The 15,645-nt window shown below is 33.9% G+C and overlaps 2 protein-coding genes across 3 annotated transcripts; both read right to left on the reverse strand.

Moving 5' to 3' along the window:
- Nucleotides 1-1,335: 1,335 nt before the first annotated feature.
- On the reverse strand, nt 1,336-4,764 carry LOC129319341 (serine/threonine protein phosphatase 2A 57 kDa regulatory subunit B' kappa isoform-like). Its single transcript, XM_054964375.1, has 3 exons — nt 4,431-4,764; nt 2,405-3,597; nt 1,336-2,058 (listed from the first exon to the last, which is right to left on the reverse strand). Exons 2-3 carry the CDS (start codon nt 3,563-3,565, stop codon nt 1,702-1,704), a joined length of 1,518 nt encoding a protein of 505 aa, XP_054820350.1. The 5' UTR covers nt 3,566-3,597; nt 4,431-4,764; the 3' UTR covers nt 1,336-1,701.
- Nucleotides 4,765-8,375: 3,611 nt separating this feature from the next.
- LOC129320796 (palmitoyl-acyl carrier protein thioesterase, chloroplastic-like) lies at nt 8,376-12,511 on the reverse strand. 2 transcript variants are annotated; one of them, XM_054966411.1, is made up of 7 exons: nt 12,092-12,508; nt 10,646-11,142; nt 10,421-10,554; nt 9,703-9,816; nt 9,377-9,548; nt 9,211-9,279; nt 8,376-8,943 (listed from the first exon to the last, which is right to left on the reverse strand). In XM_054966411.1, exons 2-7 carry the CDS (start codon nt 11,126-11,128, stop codon nt 8,674-8,676), a joined length of 1,242 nt encoding a protein of 413 aa, XP_054822386.1. In that variant the 5' UTR covers nt 11,129-11,142; nt 12,092-12,508; the 3' UTR covers nt 8,376-8,673. The 2 variants fall into 2 exon arrangements, with proteins under 2 accessions (XP_054822386.1, XP_054822388.1); XM_054966413.1 differs by having other exon boundaries at nt 8,843-8,981; nt 12,092-12,511.
- Between the last annotated feature and the right edge of the window lie 3,134 nt (nt 12,512-15,645).

Raw genomic sequence — 15,645 nt, forward strand, 5'->3', positions numbered from 1 at the left:
TATTCACTTTGTTACTTTCAGGCTTCCTTTTTTCCCCCTTTTCTTTTTTTACAAAAATCTCATGAATTAAGTTTTCTCTTGTGTCTATCTATCTCCCCCCTTTCTGGTGTTTTTCTCTTTCTATTTTTGATTAATTAGTAGGTGATGTTTTCCCTTTGTTAATTAATAGGTGGCTTGACAGAGTTGAGCACCTGTCAAATTAAGGGTGAACAATTAATTGACAAGTCATAATAATACAGATAAATTGGCTCACTAGTCAAAAAATAATAATAATAATCTTACTATTGACTTTGTTTACTTTTTCCCCCTTGAAAAAACCTTCTGGATATTACCAAAAAATATTCTTGTGGATAACTTCCCTCTAATCTCTCTGTGTCTAATTTTTCTTTCATTTTCTTCTTTTTTTCTTTTTTGATAGGGCAATGTGCCCTCACGTTAGAAACAACATTGTTTAATGCGCAATTATAAAATATAAACATATCTTTCAATAATAAGAATTTCAATCTTAATTTGTTGTAACAGACCATATCCAACCCCCATTAATTGTTGGAAAAAAAGGGTACGATTAGTATCTATTCACGGAAAAACTCCTATAAAAAATCCTAATTAAATAAGAAAAAATTTAATAAAATATAATGTTTTAAAAATCAGATCAAACCGACCGGTTAAACTGAAAACCAACTCTTGGTTTGGTTCGATTGATCCTTCAAAACCAATCATAACAGAAATGGTCAACGACCAAAAAAATTGATTGAAAATTAGACCAGTTTCATTAAAAACCGGTTTGAATTATTTAAAAATTTAAAAAATTAATTTAAAAATTAATTAAAATAAAGAATAACTAAGAATAATTAACATTAATCATGTATTTATCAACAATATATCATTTTACCAAGCATTTATTAATATTTTTTGAAAAGTATAAATATTTGCATGTATTTCTTATTTATTTATGATATATAAATTAAAAATATATTAATTTAATGTCAATCGGTTCAATCATAGTTCGACCACGGTTGAACCAATGAACCCTAAACTAGTGACTAGTCTGGTTCAATGACTAATTTAATTTTTAAAACCTTCATAATCAAATAGTCATCTTTTGCATTTAACATTCTAACATTAGGACAATGATCATCAAAAAGAGGAAAAATCAAAGTCCATCAATTTGAAAAGAAAAGCCACTACTGAAGACTATTTACAAGATTGATTGATAATCCTTCTAACAACCAGTATCACTCCACTTTTTTTCTTAACCTTCTTGCCTGGCTTGAATCTACATCATTTTTAAAGAAGCTATTAAACCTCAACGGGCAAGCAAGAATACATCATCAATACAAGGGATAAACATACATGCAATCCAATTTCATTTGGAATTTCAAAGAGTTTGAAGCTAAATTGAGCAAAGGCCAGGGCTAAGGTGGGTGTGGGACATAAAGAGGGCCAAAGAGATATAGTTACAGGTACTGACACTGCAAATAATTGCCAAAAAAATGAATTACCCACTCAGCAATTTGTGGAAGAACCTAAGCAGACTCTAAAGTGCTGAGCACAATTTGAATCCATGCTAGAGGATTTATGAACCCTATTGGCATCTTAAAGACTAGGTGAAACTGAAAAGAAAAACCACATCACTATATCATTTGAACCCTCACATCTATGGATGGTTATTTGTTTTCTCACTGTGATGGATTCAAGCAACTAGCAGGCCACAGAGCATGCAGCAGATTTTACTGGAACTAAAGTGTCACCAACTACAGGGTGAACATTGGCTGCAGCTTCCAGGCGTTCCCATGTTATTCTTCGCCTCTCAGTTTCAGCACTCGACTTCAAATCTTCCTCCTCCAAGTTATGTTGGCAGGCAAGTACCAGATCCTCATCCATCTGAGAGATAATCTTCATGATGTTCTTAGTCAGGTTGAGTACTGCTTGATTCCAGTGGCTTTGGGTATTATGTACAAGAGCTGCGAAGATGAGAGGTAGAATGGCATGTCGGTTTTGCGTGATAAGATTAAGGATGTGTTCATTGTTCCATAGCAAATGGGAGCGTTCAGCCACCTGATTTATGAGATGAAAATAACCTTATTAATATCCTTTAACAGGCATAAGCGCTAAACAAAAGTTGATTTAGAATTAAAGTGAGGATACCCAGGGACCAACATCGTGGTCTATGTCCAAAATCCAAGTCATCTTAATATATTATGTGCATTTAAGCTGAGATATTCAAATTAGACACAGAAAAGAGATTCAAAACAAGCAGAGATGACAACACACAGAATGTAATGTCCTAATTTCTGATTCCTGAGCACCACTGATCAGGTGGAAGAAAAGTTGATATTACATGTGGACAAAACTTATGCTACAGCTAAAAAGAGAAGCATAATAGAAGAAAGCCAGAAAGTACCTGATAATGGGAACTGTTAAGGCAACCACCTATGCGCCTAAAAAGCGGGACCATAATCTTCTGGAATTCCACCATGCTGGTCATTTCCAACACCTCTTCCAATTCGCTCAAGAACATCAACTCCTTTTGACTATTTGTCACTGGCCAGTACTTCAATAGTCCCTTTATCGCAGTGCTAGCCAGTTTTGGATCCTTATCTATGAACTGTACAACGCAATAGGTTAATTGCTGATGATAAATACCCAAGGACTTGGGTTTGTGCAGGGGAATTAAAACCCTCCACAGAAACGTCCTGTGCTCCTCCTTCAATGGCAAGGCAAATCCACTAATTATGCTCCCAAATATCTCCAACAGCTCAGCAATTCCATTATGATGTTCAGTCTCAAAAACAAACCGGTAGATGATGTTGCTAACTGATTTCCGAATAAAAAGCCTGTGTGCCAAAAATTTCCCATAAATCCTATGCAGAATTGCTTTCAAAGACTCTCTTTCTCTAGGGTCCTCAGAATCAAAGAGGTCAAGTAATCTCGAAATGAAGGCATGGTCTATGTACATTTTTGCCAATTTCACATCAAGAGGGTGGTAATTGATAAATTGAAGGAGGAGGTCATAAACAATTTGCAGGTGGGACCAAGCAGGATCAAAGATTGGTTCTTCATCTGCTGTTTCACTACCAGTAGAACTAGAGCGAAACTTAGGTGGGAAAACCCTGAACAAATTACTTGCACACAGTTTACACATGGCAGATATCGCTGGTTCTGTAAACTTCGCAGATCCAGAAGAAACAAAATCAACGAGCTCTGTGAGTGTTTGACGTTTAAGATCTACCTCTGAGCAGTTCCTATCAGGATCACTCATATCATAAAGACTGCAGCAAAAATTCAACTTACTGATGAACAGGTTTTGCTTCTGTGCATTTGAAACATCTTTGAAAGAAAGATGGGGGTCAGCTGCTTCCACACCAGCACTCATACTTGCAGGGAAAACCACTGAAGATACCCGCTTCACAACATTTAATTTGCTTGAAATGGCAGTCCCAACATTTGTACATTGAAAGACATTCCCAAAGCTCGTAGCATTGCCAGAATCGCTCCGTGAAGTATCTGATGGGTCAGATTTTGGCACCTTCTTAGGCAATTTGCTAAGAATTTGCTTTAACATAATGGTAATGCTGCAACCCAGCAGAGAAACACCTGCATGCAATTCATAACCATCAGCTGAAATCAAACATTATCATATCTATCAGGCTTCAAAAGCTTGAAAATCCTGAGTGAAAAAGCCTAAACCGAAACACTTTTTATGTTGATTGCCCCATAAACCAGGAAACCTAAACTTGACGTAAGAAGAGAACATTTTGGAGATTATAGCAGAGAATGATATAATTTGAAAATTGGACCTAGTGATTATGTCAAGCGAATTGAGGATGATCATAATAAAGTTTAGCCTAATAAGGAAGTGGAATGTCATGTAAGAAATGTGAGTAATAAATTCAAGTCAGATCCAACTATGTCTATGAAGTTCTATGGAGTGTTGACAGAATTCAGCACATTCGGCAGAATTCACATAACGAACGAAGAACAATTATGACTATCCACCAAATTATTGAAATACCAAAACTGGCCTTTCTCTGAAGCACTAGCCCATTGTAAAGTCAGATCAAGTTCATCTCAACGAAATAAAGAGAGAAAATATGCCTCCGGTAAGAATAAAGAAACTAACAAGGGAACGCCCCATCTTTAGCAAGACATTAATGAACCATTCTTAATGGAAACTTAAGGTTGCAATAGCAGATATAGGAGGAGAAAGAAACCAAGATCTGGGACTAAAATTAGAACAAATAGAGCACCCTACTTGATGAACCATTAAAGTTGTGCATAATCTGCGTAACTCTTTACAATTATCACGGGTGGTCAACAGTCTAGTTTAATAATTCAACTTCAAAAAAGGGGGAACTCTCAACACCACCGAAGATCGAAGATTTCAGAACCCATATCCCATAGCTGAGAGGGAGAGAGAAACGACCAACCTGATTTTTTTGAGCGAGACAAACCCCAACTTAGGACGAAGAAAGGCAGAGCAATTCAATAAAGGTCTTGAAGAGTTTCCACGGAGATCAAACACAAAAAGGGTGCTTAAGATAGAAAATGCAGCGTGGGAAGGTGAAATCGGTGAGAAGAGTTTTAGATTTGAGTATTGCTAAAAGTTGGAGAATGGAGGGAGACCCCAGCTGGAGATTTCAATGATGAATCCCCATGAATGGCCCCCAAGTTTCTCCCTCCTCGATTCAAGAGAATAAGCGAGGAGACATGTTATTCAGAAACTGTAGGTACAGCAGTCCTGTCGCTACCAAACCAAGTTAAGTAAATACACCATCTTGGCATGCATAATTTTAAGTTTTTAACTCGTAATTTTTCTCCTGGATGTGTGGTCTGAGAGAGATGTACATAGAGAGCTCGTGAGATTTTGGATGACATGTCAGTTACGGTTAGCTAGCTTGTTTGGCCAAATTTATGAAGCATACTCACTCCAGTCGTTAATATTTCTTGATATAACATAAAATTTAGAAGTTTCTTTTTTCTAAATATAAAATCAGAATAATTAATGTTTTTTTATTTTTTTTCCTTTATTGATTTATTGTTATTTAAATTTTTAAATAACAATTTATTATGGATATTAATTATAAATAAAGATAAAATCAAAATTTAATATTTTTTAAATTTCAAGATTATAACTAATATTTTTTAATAAATGAAAAATTTGTTAATTTTGTTTAATGTCAAGAATTGGAATAGTGGAACTGTAGATGTTAATTATTTTTTTTAAAGAAAATGTTTATTTTAAATTTAACACAATATAGTACCAATATCTTGTCAAGTTTTCTTTGCGAAAATTAATTTCAATATGATAACATCATCAATAATATATCGATATTAAATATAACAAATTTCATTATTAATTTATAAAAAACTCCTAGAATATATTTTTTTGTAACAATACTCCTTGATTTTTTTTTATTATGTGCATGTGTCCTATCAAAAATAATTTTATTCCATGAACATTATCTCTACATGTTCTCTATATTACCTTATTTAATGTTGATTTGTTTTCTCAAGTTTTTCTCTTCGACTTCTAAAAAATTATTTAATACAGGTAGTCAGATGCAGCTAAAAATTTTATATTATTTATGAACAATTAATTTTTTTTAATAAATTTTAAATAAAATTAATAAATAATAAACTTCCCGTTAGTTTTCAATGAAAATGTTAAAAATAAATTGTAAAGACACGTGGAGCGTAGTATGTGTTTTTAATATAATTATGAGGATTTCTTTTTATGATTTCATACTTTTTGGTCAGATCTTTTTTAAATAATATTTTAAACAGAACAACAGTGGTTTGGTTTTCAATTGAAGTCAACCAGAGGTCACTGACAAGGGTAATCCAACTGTAAATTATTATTATTATTATTATTATTATTTTATTTTTTATTTTTTGCCAAATAACTGTAAATTTAATTGACACTTTGTTAATTAATACAAGCTCAATTTCTATGGACAAGTGATTTACAACTTCTTCATCGAAATTAAAAAAAACAATTTTTTTTATCCGCATCACCTTCTAAAATACTCACCTCCTTTTATACATACAATCTCTTATTCTATTAAAAAAATCATAAAAAAGATAAAATTGAAAGTACGTAATCAATGATATATTTTTCATACCCATAAGCAATAAAAAAAAAAGATACATTTTTCATGCAAAGTAATGTATAAAAAACATTAATTTCTTTTTAAAAAGATTCGGATAAAAGTTTCTTTTAAAACATAACTTGTCAAGGGCTTCTGGTTTTCTTAATTTTAATAAATTAATTTAAGAATGGACATGGATGGCCAAAACGAAGTGAAAATTCACAGGCAATTATTTAAATTTAAAAGGCTTTCATGTTGAATGATCCATTATATCTCTTTACCTTTTTTTTAATTGAAATAAGTATTTCTTTCATTAACAAATGTAATAAATTTTTTTAGGAGTTGAATGTTAAAAAATATAAAGCATTTTTAGTTTTTCGAAGTGTAATTATTATATTTTTTCTAAAAATATCCCTATTGATGAATGACTTTATATTTATTGTAGGATGTTTAATAAGGGTAACTATAAAAAGATAGATTAGTTTAAAAATAATAAATAATTACTTTATTTGAAAGTAAAATTTGCTTAAAAATACCTTATTTTTTTTAACAGAATGAGTATAACGCTAATATTAGAAGACCCTCCAGCTCTTACAACTCCACCTAGTTATGTTCTTTTAATATTTGAACAAATTTATATGCAGAGGAATACTCTCTGTTATTATATATAAATTTTTTTAACTGAATTTTGTATGCTAATAAGAATGAAGTTTTGCAAATATAGCCCATATTATAAAATTAAATTAAGCAAACAACCTAACGTCTATTATATTTTGCGTTATAACTAGTTTATTATATTTCTTACTTTTTTAATGATATACTATTATATATTAATGATAAATCCCTTGTAAATTTTTAAATTTTTAATAATAAACTCCTTGTATATAAATGTGAAGTTGCCATACTTCCAAATTTTCAAAATTTGGTTTATATTTTTTGAGTACAAGATCATTTTTGGCTAGTGGGGAATTTATCCTAATAAAAATTCATTATTTAGTTGAAATTTCATTAAATTACATTAATTTTATAATTTTATTCCTAATAATATCAACTAATATCATAGTAGTAGAGGGTAAAACACCCAATTAATATCTTTCTTTTTTCAAGACAATAATAAAACTGTCCAATTACTCAATAATATCAAAGCACCCTTATATATAAAGATAAAAAAAAGCTTTTAAAATGCGCCCTATATATAGGGACAGAGGGAGTATGTTCTGTTTTTATTTTTGACACCAAACCGGTTTACAGGCACAACTTTTTTTTTGGGAAAGATCTTTGACCACTGATCCAAATTATTTTAGCTAGCTTTGTCTTAGAAATGCTTTACAACGAATCAAAGATTTTTTGCTTACTTGTTGATATCTTTGTACGTCAGAAATATTTGTTATTTGTTTCAACAAAAAACTATTCCATTCCCTTCATTGAAAACATCACTTCATAAAATAACAAGTCATTTCTCTTCTGCAACCCTTAGTATCACTCATGATAGTTCTTTCTTTAATTCCCTCCCCTTAAGATTTGTTAAACTTCATGTATTATACTTTTCTTTTTAATTAATTGATTCATATATATATATATATATATCTTCGATTAAGTTAATGTAATTAAAAAAAAGTATAATACTAATATTTAGTCATTTGCGGATGCAGAAGAGAGGACGGATCTGACTCTGATTTCGGGGATTGATTCTGCGTTAATTATACTCACATCATCATAGTGCCCGAGTCTTTCTGTCGCTCCACAGCACTGCAACGTCGTCACGAGAAATGGGTACGTTTCCCCATGACCATGCAATTGTTCCACATGCAAACCCCAAAGGAACTGCGTTTTTCAGTTCAAGGAAAAGTTGGGTTTTGGGGTCTCATTTAAGTTCTCAAAATTTTCTAGGAACGAGGCTTCACAACAATGTCAGTCATTCTTCTGGGAGACCCCGTGGTATTGACCAGCAAGGGTAATACTGCTATAATGTATTACGCTCGAGAAACAAGGACCTTGGCCTATCAAGTCTCGGGAAAATTAAAATTAAGGATGTGATAATTTTTTTTTTTTTTTTAAGTTACTACTGCTACGAGCTGACAATGGGGGATCCTAATCTACAGTGGCAATATGACAGCAGGTCACTTGAAGGCAGAATTGATGCAAGAATCTCTGACTGGCAGAATGCAATCACAATTGTATCAGAGCCAATCATTGGGACTGTGTTCCCCACAAGTACCCGACCATCAAGAGCCAAGCCTCGAGAAAATACAATAAAATCGTATGCTATACAAAGCGTAGTCATCTTGGTGAAGCATTAAATATTGAAGACAGCCTAACAGTATGTGACATGTTGCGTAACCATTAATCAAAAAGGAATATAGAACCACCGCACAGAGAGAGAGAGAGAGAGAAGGATGGGGATAGCCAGGAGCTACTACTTACAATGAAAATGAGACTTCTTTCTCCCCATCAACCCCCAAGGCAAAACAAATCAGAGTGTATGTATATATGTATATATAAAGGCAAGAAAATCAGACAAACACTAGCAAGACTCTCCCGTCGAGCGAGGACCGAAGAGACCAATGCTTTTCCAGCTAATCTAGGTGCTTTCTGCCGGAATCTGATTGTTGGCACCCAAGTTCTTGGGGTATTTTGGCCTCCACTCTGTCCTGCCTCTCACAATCTCAGCACCGTCTTCAAGCCTAAGCAAATGCTTGCACTCTACACCTCCACTTTGAGCTAAATTACCAACATCGGCGCTAGAGACAGCCGTCAGTGACTGCAGCACACTGTCCCTGCCACATTCCCTCCGGTACTCCAGAGTCATGGAGCAAAGCTCGTGGCTCTCCAGAATTGACTGTGGAGCACTCTGCACCAAGTTACAACATGATCCTTGGATTAGTAGACCTGGTAAAATTGATGCATACCATGCTATGCATTAACAAACATATAAAGGCTACTCATGCATAGTAGCATATAGTAAACAAGTCAAGATCATTCCAATTCACATTTCTCTGTAGTTAACAAAGCTCCTCAGTGATGCATTGAATACCCGGAATTATTCCAACGTCTTATAAATAGAGAAGAAAATAACAAATGGATGGGAGCTTCTACGAACAAGGGAACAAAAATCTACCTCCAGGATCCAGCCAATGTACTTCACATTGTTAACATGCTGGTTGACATCCAAATCACTCCACCGCGGCTGAAATCACAGAACACAACATTGATGAAGTTAGAAACATCTCAGCCAGCTTAAGCAAATAAATTAATGATAATAAGTACGAAAACTATTAACATACGCTCAAGCCAGTACGCTTATAGTCTGCTGTATTGTCATCAAGCTTAGGTAGTTTTCTGTTATCCTCTTCAACTACAGGATCAGAGTTCACAAAATAGGGCCCTATCTCTCCTCTGACTTCTTCTGGTATTTTAGATAGCCTCCTTGTTAGCTTATTCATCATGACCCAGACACTGTAGATCAACACAACCAAAACACCAGAACAGAATTGTTACTAAAATTAAAAAGAGAGAATTTCTAATCAAAACATGTCCGTTGCTTATAGAAAGAGGAGAGAGGAGAAAGAAGAGTAATCATACTGCACAAGTGCACAGAAATGATTTCTACCTAGAGGCTCTCGTCAAGGTTTCACCAGTTTTGCAGTCATACACAACCCAATCACGACGCATGCCATTCTTTCCAGATGCAGAAACCCAAGTGTCTACTTGAACAACATCACCCCTGATAATAAGAAAATACAGACTCTTTTCTCTTCAGATTATTTATTTCAAAATGATCCATAATAATCCAATTAATGGTTCTCCCACAACTCATTGACACAAGCAAGCAAAAATAACAGAAAATGCAGTCCTCAGCCAGCAAAGATGGTATAGAACTAATAATCAAAATGAAGTTTCAAGAAGCATTGAAAGTTGCTTCTAATGATTATTCCACACGTCTGCATCAGCTATTGGATTCTAACCACAATTTAGAAACTAGATTGAGCAACCAAATCAATCATTGTCTAATATTATCTCATCCAGACGAACACCCCTAAAGGCATAGGCTTCCCCAGAGTTCATCATGCACAAAGCTCATGCTTCTCGGACATGTTGTCAACTTATCAACTCTGGAAAACTTGAGAAGCACAATGAGAATATGGTTAACACAAATATCATGCCAATTCTGGGCGAGAAAATACATAATCCGCACATTAACTGGAGAAGCGCCAAACCTTTGGAGCCAGATATCATATAGACTCGTCAATCATCATAAAAATTGCTAAAATGTGGGATGCCTAGGCAAATCATTAAATCACATACAAGGGCAAGTCAAGATGACTTACCACATAGGATAACGATCAACCACAACCTGCATCCGAGTAACCACCCATATCAAGTTTTTTTTACACATCTCTGGTGTAGAACCAAAACCATCACCAAGAAGCCCAGATCTCTTAACATGATTAAGGGCAGTTTCCTGTTGGCAAACAAACAATTATACACAGGCTATCCGTCACTAACCAATTCATCTTTGAGAGCATTGTTAGAAACTTGCTAGCAGATCATACCTGCAAATGGTTCATTAACGTCTCAATAGATGCTGTTCGATCAGCACCTATTTCATAGGACCTAATAGAAAAGTTCTCCCGAAACACAAGACCATCCTGAACAATTTTTCCTATACCAAATGGATCCATAAGCATGTCAGGTCGCTTGGGCTTCCAATCAAGCATCATCCACTGCTTCTCAGCTGCCAAGAAAATTGTTGTGATTGCAGCTAGAAGCATGCTCCAATCAGGCAACTGATTGATAAAAGTCCTTGGGGAAGATGATGGAGAATCATTCTCATGTTTCACGGTTTCCAAAGATGTAGTAACTCCATTAATCTTTGGTGGGGCTTGAGCATTCGCCTTAACTTGCAAGCCACCAGAAGTTGCAGATTTGGATTTAAGTCCTCTGAACCCACTACCAAGTTTGGTAGTGTTTGCACCAGAGTCTGGTGAGGGTGAAGTAACAGGGAAAAACGAAGATGTAGCAGCAGTTGCCACCATAATGAATTCTAAAGCTGCATGAAAGTTGAAGCAAGTTATTCAGATATAATAGATCTTATCAAATAACCCAACATCCAAAGAAATGGAAAAGTGGAAAGGGTGACAACGGAAACAATGTGAATTAAGAATTCTTCGGAACATGCGTCAATATCGAACATCGTTATACTTCATTGAAATGATAATCCATAAAAAAAATTTCCTGTCACACACACAAAAGCGATATTAAATACAATCAACTAAAAAATAGTTTTCACCATTAGTTTTAAAACATATTCATGCATGGAGTTCTCTTTCAATCTTCCGAACATAAACTCATTCGAAAATCACCTGTGTCCTTGACATCGTCAATTTCCACCGTAGTACGAAAGACTAAGAGATTTTACCGGTAATGATATCATGCATTTTATATTTGCCTTTCCAAACTTCTAGAGGTACGAATAGAAGAAAAAAAATAATTTAGTGAAAAAGCAAATGCCCGATTTTCGACTGATAATTCCCAGAAAACGCATACACAAGGCGAAAATGATAAGCTAATATGTAAATAATAACTGAATTGTCGCATTATTGTTAATAATAAATTGTCAGCAAAAGTGGGCGCAGATCTGACTCTCTATCTAAAAACATCACAAGTTAAAAGTACGACAAATGACGCAAAACCGAGGAGCCCAAGCAAAGAAGGGAGATACCAACAAGGAAAGAACAAACACAAAGACGATAAGTAACTCGTGAAACAAACCAATCTACCACAAAAACAACATCATCAAAATTCACAATAAACACGATCCCAGTCCTCACTAAACTTTTTCTCAAACAAAACAAAGAATCTCTGCCCCGAAACATAGAAACTTCAATGCCGCGTTGGGTAGCCCAGAAACAAAGGAAGGACGGGATCTTCCACCATTGAAAAAGCAAAAAGAAGACGGAACAAAGTTCATAACCAGAAATGATGGTTCGCGAGAGTACCTTGAATTCCCAGGCAACCAAGCAAGGCACTAAGGCTGAGGTTCGAAGCCGGATCAGACGAAAGATTTCGGAGCCCGAGGTCCCTACTTGACCCAAGCAGAGACAGAGCAGAGCACCACAGCCGTTAGAGCGTCTAGAGGGTAAAACGACAGCAAAGTTGGAGAAGGAGGACCAGAAATAACGAAAGCCGAAAAGGGGGAAAAGGGGGGCTAATGCGTCATTTCGGATCTGCAAATCCCTCTCGTCTCTCCTGTTGTTTGCAAGGTCTGCGTGCGATCTCCGTGGGGTTGAAACCCAAAAACGCTTTCCTTTTTCCTAAAAAAATAAAATTATAGAAAATATTTATTCTGCTCAACTTTCTAAAAAGCCAAATGGCAGAATCAGAGGACAGGGAGAGGGATTATTGCTAGGGCCAGCGATTGTACTGTGAGGCATTGTTGTCCAGAGACTTGATTTTATAGTATCTAGCCCACCTGGCCCCTCCGCCTCTCCTAGCGAGTTTCCGGCTTTCTTTTCTTCTTCCGGACCGGATTGTTTATTTACCTTATTGCCCTTTTCTCCTTCATTCGACCACGCGCCACCGCTATTTTTACGGTCAAAGTCCTTTTTTTTTTTTTTCATTTTGGCTTCACTGCATAACGTAATAACGATCCTCAAGGCTCAAGCTCTCAACTCATGAGTTTGCATGAAATTGCGAAATTTTTCAAAACCTTCTATATTTTCAATGAATAGATTAGTCATTAGTTGCTTAAATTAACAATACCATGTCACTTTATATATATTTTGATATGTTGACGATTGATTATTTTGCGCTAATGGGATGATTAGGATAAAATCATATAATTAATAAAGATGGTTTAGGGAAAAACAGCCGAGTAATACATTCAATTACCAACGTAAGGATGTGGACTTGAGTTTTGCCAATATGAATAACAAAAGACTAGAAGCTGCAAAAGAACTAATCTTCCATGTTATGAGATGTTAGTGAAATTTTAAGAAGTTGATATTGAACTCACTTCATTTTTTTAAAAATAAATTTGAAATGCCCTCCATGCATTGCAGAAACATTATGCTCAAGTTCTTTAAAAAAAAAAAATACAACCTACAAAAAGATGCTGCATTGTAATAAATAAAAAAGTATATGCGTGAGGTGTGAATAGTATTCTAAAAAGTAAATGTTTTGATTTCAATATCAGGGGTTAAGGCGTGAACATCGTTTTCTTTTTTTCTTTTTTTCTTTTAATTTTGTTTGTATTTAACTTGTTATTTATAATCCAATTGACAATTGAGCTCCATTAGAATTTTGCAATTCGTGATTTGTCCCCCAAACAAAAAAATGGTTTGCGTGGCGTGAAATTGCATAGATGGAATCACTCTTATAATATAATGGCTTGAAGGAAAGTTACGTTCAGAAATTATAAATAATGTGAGACTTTAAGAATACATTCGAAATTTTGATAATTGCCATATTCTTGCTGGGTGGTAGGTATGATACAAAACACGTCGGACGTCTCTTTCTTTCCTTTTTTTTTTTTTTTCCTTTTCAAATTGTGATTTTTCCTTTTCAAAATTTCTTTAAAAACATTTACTTTTTAGAATGCACATTGGCTTATTGATTTTCCCTTAAATTATCTGCTCATATTTCGTTATCATGAAATTGATTGATTTATTAATTTATAAGTGTACCAACTAGACTTTGAGTTTGATTTATTTTTTCATTAAATTAGATTTTATTTTATTTTTAGCCATAGGACGCCAGGATGGATAATATACCAAAGAAATGTGATTTGTTGAAATTTGTTAAAAAATGAGAAAAATATAAAAGTGCAATTGATATAACATGGGAAAAAGTGACAGGGAGATTTGCTTATGTATCGGAAAAACTCTTGATGTGTTCTTATATAAAACTATTTAATTGAATCAGATTTAAACATTGTCAAATTCAATAAAGTTTAATCGGGTTACTCTTGTAAAAAAAATTTCTCCTTAACATGAACTTGAACTTGAGATTTTATGGTTGAGCGATCATAGCTGCTTCCATTAAAATCAATGCCTGCTTGTAAAATGTCTAAATGTTGATAAAAGTTAAGTTTATAAATTTCATAGATTATTTGGCTTTTTTAATTTAGTACAAAATCAATACGGTGGGATAAGGGGGGGGGGGAATCAGCATCAATCGACATTTAATATATGATATCTACAACATCCATCTATCCACATATTTATATTTATAATGATATAAAATCTATAAAAATTCATCCCATTAATCATGAACATTACCTTAAACTCCAACAACAGACAATTCTAATTTACATATGAAGTCAGGCATCCCCCTTTCAATTTATATATATATATATATATATATATTATAAAGTTAAAAATATTTTAAGAAATCCAATGACATAAATAATATCGAATTATTGTCCCATTACATATATTTATTATTAGATAAATCACTACGTCGTGATCATGGATTATTTAAATGCTTCTTATAGTATCTTGTTTAATACAAAATTATTCATTAAATATTTGTTTGGGTTAAATTTATAGCAACATATATGCGCCGAACTTACATGAAAACCTTTATTAGTCTAATATTTCTTTGTAGGTTCACAATACTTACTTTTTGAACATGATCAAGGATCAACATTTTATAATAACATTAGACCAATAGCACTAATGATTTGGTTAAATCAGCAAGGGAGTTATGCCAATTTAATTGGAAGTCTTAAGTTGGAGCTCTAACAAAATAATAGTGTTGATGGCAAAGCTTTATCTAAAAAGGTCTCGTCTAAGCTTTATCTCAATTATTATGAACCTCTTGTTAAGCTTTTTTAACTCGATGTGAGATAGAATTAGGATACCACAAATAAAGATTTATATATTTTTTAAATTTTCGATTAAAAGGGTTCAAAAATCATAATTAAGTTAAGGACCAAAATCATTTCTAAATTTTAGATCAAAATGATAATTATAATTTTATGTATTCTTTAAATATTTTATAATGAATAATTTATAGCTATTAATTATGATGACGCAACTTTCATATTGCACCAAATCTTAAAAGCAAACCACAATATGCATAACTTATAATTCGTACAATTTGCCGTAAATTTAACGCATATACATTCGTAAATTGATTGTTTTTCCTCAACTGAAACCCGTCCCTTTGAAAAGATATTGTGGTTGGCACATCGGAAGTGGCCACGCTTCAAAGAGATCAGCATCAATCTCAATTATAAATGATGCGTCTAAAATTGATCTTGAAGTCCCAACAGAAAGCTAATTAGAGTCATTGGTGAATCTTTTAATTTACTCAATGAAGAGGAGTCCATAGCATGGATCATACAACCTCACTTACTCATCTACTCATTTAGTTTGAAGTTGATGATGATCTACCACGTCGGCGTCATTAATGGTTGACTGCCTTTCCAGCTATTCTGCCAAAAACACACTGGAGGACTTGCTTTAATGAATCACCGCTTTAAATCCCAGCCTGAAGAAACAATACCCAACCAAACAACCCTGCTTACAAAACTCTGCTTGGATCGGGA

The sequence above is a fragment of the Prosopis cineraria genome, unplaced genomic scaffold (assembly GCF_029017545.1).
Source record: "Prosopis cineraria cultivar Desert tree isolate PC_DT_omini unplaced genomic scaffold, ASM2901754v1 PC9, whole genome shotgun sequence".
NCBI classification, from domain to species: domain Eukaryota; kingdom Viridiplantae; phylum Streptophyta; class Magnoliopsida; order Fabales; family Fabaceae; genus Prosopis; species Prosopis cineraria.